Source organism: Sorex fumeus, unplaced genomic scaffold, assembly GCF_029834395.1.
Source record: "Sorex fumeus unplaced genomic scaffold, SorFum_2.1 ptg000043l, whole genome shotgun sequence".
Taxonomy (NCBI): Eukaryota; Metazoa; Chordata; class Mammalia; order Eulipotyphla; family Soricidae; genus Sorex; species Sorex fumeus.
This window is the reverse complement of record NW_026606100.1, coordinates 25117931-25131541: the sequence shown is the minus strand read 5'-3', so window position 1 is coordinate 25131541 and position 13611 is coordinate 25117931. Positions and strand designations below refer to the sequence as shown.

The window sequence follows — 13611 nt, the reverse complement described above, 5'->3', positions numbered from 1 at the left end:
TTCCAGAGTTGTTTGCAGCTGAGCATATGGAATCAAAATGAAATATCCTGTCTGTTTTCATCTTTTCAAACTTTCCTTTCACCCATTCCCTGTCATCATCTCAGTTTTGTGAGCAGGCATGTTCCAGGATCGCAAACTTGAAGAAAATGATCATTTCATTTCTTCTGAAAAGGCCACTTTTGCAAAGATTAAAAAAGCATTGTTATGGCTGGAAAGATAGTATAAGGGGTAAGGCACTTGCCTTGCATGCAGCTGTTTCCATTTTGATCTCTGGTACTCTATAGTACCCCAAGAACTGCCGTGATTCTTTTTTTTTAAATTTTTATTAGTGAAACACCATGGGGTACAGTTGTAGACTTACAGATTTTTGTGCTTGGGTTTCAGTTATACAATGATCAAATACCCATCCCTCCACCAGTGCCCATTTTCCACCACCATGGGTCTTGAGAGCAGCCAAGAGTAGACCTTGAACATTACTGGATGTGGCCCCCAAACAAAAGAAGTATAAATCATTTTTAAAGGAAGCAACATGATTACTTATCTAATGCCCCTAGGTATTTTAGATTCAACAATTCATTGTACACATATTTACTGAGCACCCACTGTGTTACTGTGCTAGAAATGTGGTTGCCATAGGCTAGAAGGCATACAAAGGTCTATACTTATGCAGCTTACCGTTAGGTAAGCTCTCAGATATTAAATCAACACCTACCGATTAGATTTAGAAACCTAGTGAGATAGATGTCATGAAAAAAGAGGAATGAAGTGTTTTTTTTTTTAAGTTTGTTTTAGTTTTGAGTCACACCCAGCAGTGCTCAGGGCTCAATTCAGTCTCTTTGCTCAGGAATCACTCCTGGTAAGATTCAGGGGATCATAATATGTGGTGCCGAGAATCAAGCCAGGGTCACAGTGTGCAAAGCTAACGCACTGTATGATCTCTTTGGCCCTGAGAAGTATATTGAGAGAATGACAGTGGAGATCCAAACTGGGTTGAAGGTCAGGGAAGGCACAGCTGAGAAGAGTCAGTTAAACCAAGATCTGAAGATGAGAAGCAGTGACTCTGGCAGAGATTTCCAGCAGGTGCTTCAGCTCACGGGTGGAAAGTAGGAAGGCAGGACCCTGCAGGCAGAGCTGAGTTAAGGGAGAGGCAGGAAGATGAGGAGCATTATTCATGATTTGGAATTTCGCCCTAAGAGGACCACTCCTTCACACTATTAGATTTGGTCATGGTCAATGATTTCTGTCAGGCTGTCCTCTCTAGATATCAGGTCTGCCAATCAGAACCATTTTCAGTCCCAAATAAAGGGCTGGCTAAGGCCATTAAGAAAACAAGGGGTCTGTGTCTTTCTTTAGAAAAAGTGAAATATGCATGAAGTCAGACCAGAGCACTCTTCTCAGGAAGACAGTCAGAAAATGAAAGGAATTTGGTTTTTCTGCGTGTAGCTGGTGACTCACAGGCTAACTCCCCAATGTTGACTGAGAGGGGAACAGCCTACGCTTGCCCATCAAAAATGTCTTTTCCCAGTGGCTGCATGAGAGAAGGTCTGAACTTGGAACCAGGGACTTTTCATTCTCTCAAAGCCAGATCTCTGGCCAACAGATGATGGGAAAGCTAGAAAGGAAGGTTAGGAGGTCAGGGTCTCTGCACTGGTTTCCACATCCTGCTACATTCCAGGGAAGTTTTGTCTGATAAAGTCATAGCATGTTTTGAGTCAAAAGGGGCCTCAAGGATCAAGTCATCCACCCCTTATATTTTAGGGTTTAGGGTACTCCTTGGGGGTATGAGTCATGATTGCAGCATTACACTAGACACCTCAGAAGGCTCAGTGATGGCAGTTTGGTGAGGCTATTTGGAAACCGACTGCTGAAATCGACATCAGATGCGGAGACATAGGACTTTAGTTTGGTGTTCCAGTTTGGTGCCTTGAAGGCACTAACGTCTTAGGTGTGGTTCAGATTTGTGGAGACACCAAAGTATTCCATCTTCCTTCTCAGGTGACTTCTGGGAGTCAAGGGCCTTCCTTTTGTCAGAGTAGGCCAACACTCTGTGGGTGCTCGGTGTGTTACCCCCACCATGCTCTGGAGTGGGGGGACTTGCAACTGCCATCAAGAACAGTCTTTTCATATCTAATATCATGAATCCATCAGAGATGTATATATATGGATGTATGTATATTTATAACACATACACTTATATATACATTTTATACCTTTTATTTTTTATCTTAGTATATATCAATTTAGAAAATAACAGTGAAAACTTTGAGGTTAGTGTAATTCCAAAATGCATTTGTATGTTGTTTATTACACAGCATCTGTGTTCAATTGAGATAATTGTACATCTGTGTGTGAGGCAAGATGTTTATCAGTCCACATGTGGTGTTTAGTAAGCAGATGGATTTGATAGCCCATCATGGTAGTTGACTGGCCTTGACCAAGAATCAGTGGGCTATAGATTTGGAACTTCTGGTATGGAAGCATCAGTCTGCAGGAAACCAGCTATCTAGGAGGAAGACCTTAATTATCTATTAAGCTTCTTGGGTGGAAAGAAATGAACCAATATAGGGCCAGGGTGTTGACTCAAGTTCCATTGCCAGCAGTGCATGGTCCTCTAAGCACAGCCAAGAGTGGCCACAGAGCAGTGTGGGTATTGCCAAATAAATTAATGAGTCAGTGTAAACTTAAGTTATCTTAATTGCTATTATTCTTTATTGTGTCTTTATTCTTTATTCCTTATTTATTAAAATATTCTTTACTGCTTCTTTCATTTACAAAAGTAGCCTAAGCTCATTTTAAAGAACAAAGTGATGACACAAAGAACAGTTTGTGTGCAGTGTTTCCATTTCTATAAGTATTCCTTTCTATAAGTAACATTAAGATTTTTATGAAAATAGAATCTTACTATCCAGAATGTTCTCTATATGTGTGTGTTAAAAAATATAATTGGTCAGTTATTTTAGGAAAGTAAAAGGGTCAGTAGGAGGAACATTCAATCTGACTCAGGGTTTGAGTCCTGGCCCTGTACTGTGCCAATTGGACCAGTAGTTAAAAAACAGATCTTTCTGAACCTTGGACTCCTCTTTCTGAAATGGTGACTGGCATTTTCCTTTCCTTGCAAGGGCATTATAAGGTCCCAGTGAGTGGCATATAGAAAATAACTTTTTGTAGGCCTGGAAAGATAGTAGAGCGGGTAGGGCATTTGCCTTGCACTTGGCCAACCGGGTTCGATCCCTGGCATCCCACATGTTCCCACAAGCAATGCCAGGAGTAATTCCTGAGTGCAGAGCCAGGACTAACCCCTGAGCATTGCTGGGTGTGACTCAAATTAATTAATTAATTAATTTAAAAAAGTTTTTGTAAACCATATTACAGAATATAAGAGATTGTTATTAGTGAAGCCAATAATTTCAGCCTCCTTTAGTTTTTAAATGCTTTGATCCATATAACAGAGTACAAAAACTCACAGGTAATTGACTAGTGGTTGTTTTTTTTTGTTTGTTTTGTTTTATTTATCTATATATCAGTAATAACTAGCCTATTCTTTTCTTTAGGTCACTCCTGGAAGCAAGGCTGCTATAGCAAATTTATGTATTGGAGATATAATCACAGCTATTGATGGGGAAAATACTAGCAATATGACACACTTGGAAGCTCAGAACAAAATTAAAGGCTGTGTAGACAACAACATGACTCTCACAGTAACCAGGTACAGCCTGTGGGCATGCTCATTCATTTCTGATTAACTGGAATTGGCTTGTGGGCAATAAAATATTGCTTTACCTGACTCGGAATCCTCTACAGCCCCTAGCTCATAGTTGTGATCTTGTAGCCAGAGCCAAGATCTGTGGAGTTGGAATTTCAGGTTGCTCACTTTCTTCCCTGCCTTTCACAGTGCTTTATATGCTGTAGACGTCTTTCTCTAAAATAGTTGCATTTTTCACTTGATCCAGCACAACTCACCCACATTTAAGGAAGTACAATCAATTAAAAGCTGTGGGTAGAATGTACTGAAAATGTCTTCCTGGAAACCATTGTGTTTACTTAGGATGCCGTTCCTGCTGTACTACGCAAAACAGTGGGTACCATGCCAGGAGGTTACAATAACAGAGAAAGCCTTCAACACTTCAGAGTGCTGAGTACTACTTTTCTTACAACTTTGAAATATGCTGCAAGAAAGGAGAGCTAGGGTTGAATGTTCTCAACAGACTGGCGAGGGAGGAGAGTGAATTGGGAGTTATCATTGGACTAAAATTCCCATTATTCTCTCTCCTTTAGCCTTGGGAGGGACTCTGCAAAGGCATGGCTTCAGGAGTGATTTTTTTTTATCCTTTAAGGCTCTCTGTTTCCTGTTGGATCAAGTTCACATTCTTTATTCTGATCTTCTGTGAACCTGCCCTTTAATGTTTTATTAAAGTTTTCACTTCTTTTCTCAGGATCTCAACCATGAAGTAGGTTTATCACTTTCTTTATTTTTTGTTATTTTCATAGGAGACACCTTTGGTACTCAGAGGAGCTGAGGGCCACTTCTGGTGATTCCTTACCCAGCATTGGGGGGCCTAATTGTTCAGTGTTTAGGAGACACTTTGGTCACATCCAGTGGTATTTTTTTGGGGGTGGGGGTTGGCACTCAGTACCAGGGCCTTGCATATGCCAGGCATGTATTCTCTTGAGCTGTTTTCTTTACCTCATACCAGTGAGGGAGTCTGAGGGTAGGGAAGTATGATCAAAATTTTTGTATACTTCAGAACCCTGTCTTTATGGGAAGTATACTTTTTTTTATCATTACCTCTGAAAAGTACAAGTGCCCCTCATTCTTATCTTTATTTCTATCTCAGTTCAAATTTCTTCCTACAAACCCCAGTTCCAGACATATATTCATTGATTCATTTATTTTTGATTCATTTTTTTAAGAGATTGAATAGGCATATCTACTATATATCTGGCATAGTGCAGGGCACTCTGATAATTGAAAGATACAGTAGTTCTCTACTTAGGGAAGGAAAAAGAACTGTATTGAAAATAGGTAAGACTCAGGTTGCTGCTGAAGTTTTCACAGGCTTAATTATTTAGTCCAGACAGGTTGTGTGATTAAGTTGATTGTTCAGTCTGGGGGTGTCAGAGGGGTGGAAAGAAAGACTAGAGTTGGGGCAGCCTAAAGGGCATGGAGAAGGCATCTTTGGGGTAAGCCTATGCATCCATAGACCCAGATGTCACAGGCTTGGTGCTTTTCAAAGCTCACATTCGTGGTAGCTTGAAGGAGGGGAAGGTGGTGGCAGAGCACTAGTAGTTCAGAGGCTAGTGGTTCAGCACAAGGATATTTGTCTGCTCTCTTCTTAGGATATGTCACTTTTTTAAACATGAATGTATCAACAACTTTGTCAATCTGTTGCAGATCTGAACATAAAGTCTGGTCACCTCTGGTGACAGAGGAAGGGAAACGTCATCCATACAAGATGAATCTAGCCTCTGAACCCCAAGTAAGTACTTGCTCCTCACTGCCAGTCTTCTTGTCTCCTGCTGTCTTTTCGACTTTGGACATAGCTCAGCATGCTCCAGTGTTTGGAGGCCTGGGAGAGCCAAGTGACATGCTAGAATCTGGCTCTTGTAAAGTGCTTCCCGTAAGGGAACTGTCAGAGGAAAGAGCTTGGAAAGCCCCTAGGCTGTGACACCGTGGCCTGGGATAGGAAGGCCCTACGGGAAGCGGGTGGAAGCCTTCCCGTACACAATAGAGTGGCAGGACCATGTCAAGTGAGGACTCAGCTTATTATGGATATCGGATACAAATAAATCAGGCAGGAATTGGAAAGAAGTGTGGTTCTTGAATCCTAGAGCCTCTGGGAACTAAGAGGATGTTTAATAGTAAATCCTACTTCTCTCCATGTCCCACTGTGTTTCTATGAGCTGGAGGATGAAAATTTCTAGTATTGTTATAGTAAGACTTCTAGTGAAATAGTAAAAGCATGAAAATAAAGTAGCTTTGTGTATTGAAAAATGTGTCAGGGAATCAGGGTATAACTTGTTGACTAAATAGAATTCCCTGAGACAAAAGACTGTCTGAAAAGCTCATGTTTGTCAATACATTTCTTAGTAGTTTGATATAGAATCAAAATTAATGAAATGGATAATATCATTATGGATAATAGCAGTGAATAAGTAGTCTTTTGAATTAAGAGGGAAAAAACTTAAAAGAATGTTTATAGCATCATCGTAGAGTTCTTTAAACCTAACATGATACATTTCACAAAGTTACATGTTGGATAAATTACTGAATTGTTAGTGATAAGGTAATAATTAAATGAGTATTACTTCTGAAAACTTCTTATTGTTTGGTTTGTGGTGGTTATACATTTAGTCCCAACTGTCACTGTCACTGTCACTGTCACTGTTATCCCATTGTTCATCAATTTGCTCGAGTGGGCGCCATTGATGTCTCCATTCATCTCTATCACATGCTAGTATAGCCTGATGGCATATTGGGGGCTCTTCCAGGGTCAGGGGAATGAGGACCATCATTGTTACTGTCCCAACTGTATAACTATATGCAAAATTAAATTTCGACTTTTTCCCCCTACCAATTTGAAATAGTCTAGGCAAATATTTATTTTGTTTTTGCAGGGGAGGGACACATTTGATGGTACTCAGGCTTATTCCTGGTTCTGCGCTTAGGGATCACTCCTAGTTGGACTTGGGGGACCAAATGTGGTGCCAGATACTGAAATTGGATCAGCCATGTGCAAAGCAAATGCCCCACCTACTATACTCTCTTTCTGGGAAGTACTGGGAAGTATTTTTTATGGTGAATTAAGAAAAAAATCAAAAGACATCCTATAGCTAGCAAGCTTATAAACATAAAATGGAAATTTATGAAATTGAACTCAGTGGGTACCTTGGTGTGTGTAAATTCAGTGGTTGTATATAATTCATTATTTTCTCAAAGAGATTTTATTAGCACAACAGAAATGTAGCCAATTTTCCCCATTATTATATTAAAAAAATGATGCTTAAGAATTCTTTTAAGTATCACTTTAGAGTTTTGCATCTGACATTTCAAATAGACATGGACATATCATTCTGTAAAGTTCCTACAAGGAAAATTCTTTCATCATTTTTTTGGTGGGGGAGGTGTGTGTGGCTCCCAGGTGCTGCTCCGGAGGTCTGTGAGTCTCTCCCAGTGATTCTCAGCCTACCAGGCAAATGGGTCAGTATAAGGGGCCGAGGATGTGGTGCTACTCAGGCCCTGTGGTGCTGGAGATTATGTGCCCCCTTTAATCCCCAGGAGAGCTCGAGGACCTCCAGGGCTATGCCCCATGATGTTGGATACCATGTGGTACTGGAGATCTCTCTGGGGTTGGTGACACACAAGGCACAAACCTTAACCTCCATAGTACCTCTCCAGGCCCAGGAAAATGCTTAAAGTGACATTCTGCTTATAAACTGGCAACTATACATACTCATGCTATTGTTAATTCTCAATTCTCAGCCAGTTTATGGTAAATTTACTATAAATGTTAAGTTTGATGTGTTACATTATTACATGTTACAATATTACATGTTACAATATTACATATTATATTTTGTAATATATAAGGAATGATCTTGTTTTAATTTCCATTATCTAAAATTCTAACTTATTTAAATATCTTAATTCCTAAATTTTATAGTTTTTATGTGCATTATATTTGAATTTCCAGCTTAATATATATAAAACGTGATTTCCCTATTAATATGTTAAAAGTAATTCTTTCACATCAAAATATGATCAGATGCTTTTAACTTCTAACTTGAGTAATTTTTGAGTCCAGTAATTCTTTGTTCATATGAAATACTTCCCACCTCTCTTTTTTTTCTCTTTCAAAATCTTCCGTTTCCTTGGGGGAATGAGTAAGAGGAGAGTGCATATAGAATGAAAAGATCTATTAGTTCATGTAATGCCAACCAACACCCCAGCTTATCTGAGGTCAATGTAGTTACACACCTACTTTATATTTCCTTATTATTGAGTTTCCTTGGAGACTGATAAATACAAGCCCAAACAATTACATCATCCCTTCCAAAGGCAGGCCCTGAATTAACCGCCTGACTTCTGGAAATACCAGTATTCACACAGGCTTAGAGATATTCCTTTTTATGTACAAAACAGATATATTCTTGGAAGATCTCTATAGAGTAAAAACCAGAATTTCCAGCCTGAGTTTTTTGCTGATTTCCATTCTGAGAGAAAGTGTGTTCCTCTGAAGGAAGGAGGGTCTGGGTCCTGCTGGAATGCTTGCTGGGTGCCCGGCACATTAATATTTCACACCCTGGCCTGGTGAAAGAGGTCCTTCTTTTAATCTGTGCTAAATGGAGGAAATGCTTTGCAGCACTGTTTGAGTTTCAGGAGCACCATCTGGCACCTCTTTGGTGCATGACACCACACCATGCGCCTCTTGTTCCTAAGTGGACTCCTAGAGGTAGACCTTACCCAAGCAGCTGAACAGGAAGTGACGTGGAAAAATTTGGCCAAGAGTAGGATTGTTCCCTGGTGCTCAGTGTCCTACTCTGCTCCTAGAAATTGCCTTGGGGAGGAAGAGAGGAGAAAGGAGGCAAGCATTTCACTCCAGCCTGCTGTTGTGCGTGATCCACGGTCTGCTGTGTATCAGCCAGTGGGTGTAGGCCCATATCCCAGGCCATCTAGCTGCATGTCTGCTGCCCTTAATGACTCTCATTATTTCTTTTTTTTCTTTCCAAGTATTTTATTTATTTATTTGGGGGGTGGGGGGAATCACACCCAGCGATGCACAGAGGTTACTCCTGGCTCCTGAACTCAGGAATTACTCCTGGCTGAGCTCGGGGAACCATATGGGATCCTGGGAATTGAACCCAGGTCGACCACGTGCAAGGCAAACGCCCTACTCCCTGTGCTCCAGCCTCTCTCATTATTTCTTGGAGGTAGTTGTGTCCTAGAGTTCATGTCACCATTCTTTGGTGACTACTTTAGAGTTTATTTTCTGGATGAATTAGACTTTCCTTTTATGAATTATCTGCATATGGAGTGTTTGTCCAATGTGGATAAAGTTAGCTCAATATCATTCATATGGAACAATCTTCCTCATTCTCATTTGCTGAAGAGGAAACCTGTGTGAACAGTGAAAGAAATCATTCTCTTTTACCTCCTTACTATCTCTTTGGTCCCTAAAAGAAAAATCTTAATCATAAAATACATTTTCATGTTCCTTTTGTATTTTAAAATCAGAACGTTGTATTTCAAGTAAGCATGAAAAATTTGAAGGTTAAGCCAAAAAAAAAAAGGAAAGGAAAAGAGAGAAAGAAAAAGAAAAAGAGAAGGAAAGAAAGAGAAATGAAGAAAGAAGGAGAAAAGAAAAAGCAATAGAGGACATGAATTCTTTTAGAAGACATGAATTCTTTAGAGTGCAGTTGATTTTGGCCATGATAGCCAGTACAAAGATTTCTGGGGGTCCAGGATATAGAACACACAGTGAGCATATGCGCAGAGCATGCTGGTAGATCCAAAATCTTCTGTGGAAATCATCCTGCTAAGGGAGTTGTCAGAAAAGCCAGGTTTTATTTTTTTAAAGGAATTCTGTTGAAAAAGTTGTTTTGGGTATTTGTAAAGAAGCTCTGAAATGCAATTATCCACTCTCTGACTCCCAGAGGTCTGGAGTGGGGGTGGAGGATGTTTCCTCAAATTACAGAAAGAAGGTAATGAACCCACAAGGAATTCAGTCTTCCTGCAGCTCCCCGCCCGCCCCAGTAACAGGTATCCTCCAGTCTAACATCTGATTTGCCTTGTCTTTCTCCTGATTTGCCTTGTCTTTCTCCTGCAAGAAAAGGCAGATCCTGGGCTGGAGAGATAGTGCAGAGCTTAACGTGCTGGCCTTGTTTCCTGTTCAGCCCTGGTTTGAATTCTGGGCACCATATATGGTTCCCTGAGCACTGCCGGGCCAGGGATCACTCCTGAGCACTGCTGAGTGAGACCCCAAAAAGAGAAAAAAAAGAAAGAAATGACAGATCTTGAGTCTCTTCCTTCTGCCCAGCACTGCTGAGTGGTCTGCGGTCTGTGCCTGGGGAGAAGCTGCTTTACAGAGGATACCCCACCCTCTTTGCTGGCTTGTCTGACTCATTCCATTCAGAGGAATGTACCACCATATTTTTAGTTTGTTTTGGGGCCTCATCTGCAGGGTATTTTGCGACTTCTCTTGACTCTGTGCTTGAGTGGTTTGGGGGCTGCTCCCGTCAGTGTGCAGGATGACCATGCCAGACAGGAAGCATGCACCTTAGCCCCCTGAGTGTTCTCGCTGACCCTCGCTGTCTTTTATGTCCTCCTCTACCCCACTGCTTATTCTTCCCCTACTTTAATAGCCCTGAAAGATGCCCTAAGAGGATGTTTTCATTTCATCTTGGATTCTGACAACCCAGGCATCTAGGGGCATCCTGTCAAGGGGGACTATAGTTATCTGGTAACTACAGAGACCCATGGAGCATGAAGAAGATCCTAGCACATAGGGCAACCAAATGCTCATAGGTTGTGCATGCTGCATGGTCGTGACAAAGCCACTCATAAGGGCCATAACTTGTAGTCCTATGAGAAAGTTTATTAGGATAGGCAATGGTTAAATAGAGGCCGAGGGAGAATGCCTGTGTATACAACGAGCAGGTGGCAGAGGGAGGGAGGGTATTGTTATGGCTAGGAAGAAGCTGCTGTCCTTTATCTCTAAGGCAGAGGCAAGGTTGAAGTATGTTTGACACCCAAACATGTCTGTTTCCCAAGTCTCAAGTCATCGGGCTGATGGCAATCAAAGACAATTAATCTGTTATTGTTAGAAATGTCAGATTCCCCTGGCAACAGTCCAGTTCCCAGAGAAGTCAGGACCCAAGGTGCTCCTTAAAGGTCCAGTGACCTGTAGTGGTCAAGGGGTCATGCCAGGGAGAAATCCCACAGGGGACCCAGGAGCAGAAGGAAGTCAGGCTTTCCTGGTAAGCTGGCCCGTGAAGATGCCTCCCTCTTACCCACCTTTGCTGCGTCTAATGGAATAGCAGAGCTTCTCATCGATGGGTGGCGGTGAACCTCTCACTCAGAGCCCTTCTCCCTGCACTGCCCATGTCGGGGTGTGCATTGGAGCTTCCTGCTTCATTGCTCCTCTGATCTGTTGACAGGAGGTCCTGCATATAGGGAGTGCCCACAACCGAAGTGCCATGCCCTTCACCGCCTCGCCTGCCTCCAGCTCTGCCCCCAGGATCATCACGAACCAGTACAACAACCCGGCTGGCCTGTACTCCTCAGAAAACATCTCCAACTTCAACAACGCCTTAGAGTCAAAGACAGCAGCGAGTGGGGAGGAGGCGAACGGCCGAATGTGAGTAAGCCTTTGCCTTGCTCTTGGCAGGAGGAAAGAGGGATTCCGCCACGACCCAGTGAAAAAAATACCTACTTTCACACCATTCTTTTTTTTTTTAAATTTATTAGTGAAACACCATGAGATACAGTTGTAGACTTACACATTTTTGTGCTTGGGTTTCAGTTATACAATGATCGAGTACCCATCCCTCCACCAGTGCCCATTCTCCACCACCAATGATCCCAGAAGCCATTCCACCCCCCATCCCCCCATCCCACCCTGCCTCTGTGGCAGGGCATTGCCTTTTGTTCTCTCTCTCCTTTTGGATGCTGTCATTTGCAAAAGAGGAATTGAGTGGCAGTCATGTTCGGTCTATAGTCTGTATAGTCTACTCTCAGCATGTATCTCCCAACCTGGGCAGATCTTCCCAACACCCTTTTTTATTTTCACACCATTCTTCTTTTTTTTTAAATTTTTATTACAAATTTTTGTGCTTGGGTTTCAGTTATACAATGATCAAGTACCCATGCCTCCACCAGTGCCCATTCTCCATCACCATTCTTACAACATTCCTTTTCCTCTTCTCTAAAAGGGGGCTTCTGCTTGTAGGGTATTTGTAGCAATAAGAAGTCAAGGTGGGAAAGTCACCAGTGTGTTATTGACCTACATAGATGGACTGAGATCCCGTGCTGGAGCTGACCTGATTTTTGTGGCCTGGGTCACCTTCTCAGTGACATTCTTCTTTCCTTGGCAGTCCTCTTCCTTCCTGGGAAGCTCTACAGTGTTTAGAGTTTGGGGTTTCTGCTCTTGTATCCATCTGCATGGAGTATGGGAGACTCCCTTTAGGATGGATTACCAGGAAAGCAGTGTTGACTCTCCCCATGACCCTTGACAGTGCTCTGGAAAGGACACCACTACAGTCCCTATGTCTTTGAATGTGTGTCCCCGGGAGCAGGCTCTGCTCCGGGGCCCAAGGCAGAGGGAGCAAGGCAGTGCTGCTGGACAGGGAGAAGACGGCTAAGGAAGGGGAACTCTCGTCCCCACATGCCATGATCCATTTGGTCACATGTGCTCTAAGTTTGCGGGCGAGGAGGCTCAAGTGGTGCTCATGAGACCTGGGGGGAGGAGCCCTCCTGGAGATTCTCAACCACCCCGATGAGTAGTTCTGTGCTCAGATCTGAGGCTGTGATGCTGCTGTGCCCTGTGGTACTGGAATCAACTGGGCCGCCCTGGAGCTACTCAGGGCCTCCAGAGCACATCTGGTGATGCTCAGGGGACCAGATGTTACTGACGATAGAACCAGGCTTGGCCACATGCAAGACAAGGACCAAGGACCTTCACCCCTGCAACACTCTCTCTTACATGGTGTCTCTGTGTCTTGATCCCATGTATCCTCTGGATTTTCCCAAGGGAAGGAGCCAGGCAGGGGAAGGTAGAACCAGAAACATCAGGGTTTTTGCCAGCTTTGCCAGCTTGTGGCAAAGAACTGGGCTGATTCTGGAGAACCAGAGATGGACGCTGTTCTTTCTAAGAGGAAAGGGGATGAAGGAGGTCACTGGTTGTCACTTCAAAGGCTCCCAGTGACAGGGAAGATGATGATCCAGGGGTGGAATTCTGAGTCCAGGCATGGGCAACGGAAAGGCAGAACACACGTACCCTGTCCTAGATGAACCGAATTCCCACTTTGGAAAATGTCATTCAGTTCAGATATGCTCTTTTTATTTGACATTTCTCTTTTCTTTTCTTTTTGGACCATACCTGGTTGTACTCAGGGGCTGCTCTCTGCTCTTGCATTCTCAGGGTCACTCCCAGCACTAGGAGGGGGCCAGGCAATGCTGAAAACTGAACCTGGGCCTCCCGCAAGCAAAGTGGTTGCTCCAGCCTGTTGCACTCTTTCTCTGGCCCTTTGAAATGTGATTTTTTAAAAAATGTTAGTGATAATCAAATTTATTGGAAAAGCTTATTGTGTGATCTAACCTTATCTGCTCTTTGGAGATCTTTCCTGCGTGGAATCCTCGTTTTTTGGATTAACTCTGATGTCCAATTTGCCGCTTTATTTCTCCCCAGTTCACCTTTAACCAGAATCTGAAAAGCAATTAGGGTAATTAGGTTGCAAAACAGTTACTTCAAATGAAAATTCGGAGTGGTTAAGGACTCCAAAGCACTTAAATGTTTAGAAAGGGCCTCCTCTGCATATTGATCTTTCACCAGAGAAATGGCATGGAGCAGTTGCCCAGCACTGAAAGGACAGTGATTACCTTTCACGTTTACTTTC

The 13611-nt window shown here is 42.7% G+C and overlaps 1 protein-coding gene across 1 annotated transcript in view; it reads left to right on the top strand.

Annotated features, from left to right (window-relative positions):
• PDLIM1 (PDZ and LIM domain 1) overlaps positions 1 to 13611 on the top strand; it is a 43041-nt gene that overhangs the window by 15450 nt on the left and 13980 nt on the right. Inside the window, exons 2-4 of the mRNA XM_056120724.1 lie at positions 3552 to 3706; positions 5393 to 5477; positions 11155 to 11354. Coding sequence (XP_055976699.1) covers positions 3552 to 3706; positions 5393 to 5477; positions 11155 to 11354 — 440 coding nt within the window. The remainder of the gene's footprint in view (positions 1 to 3551; positions 3707 to 5392; positions 5478 to 11154; positions 11355 to 13611) is intronic.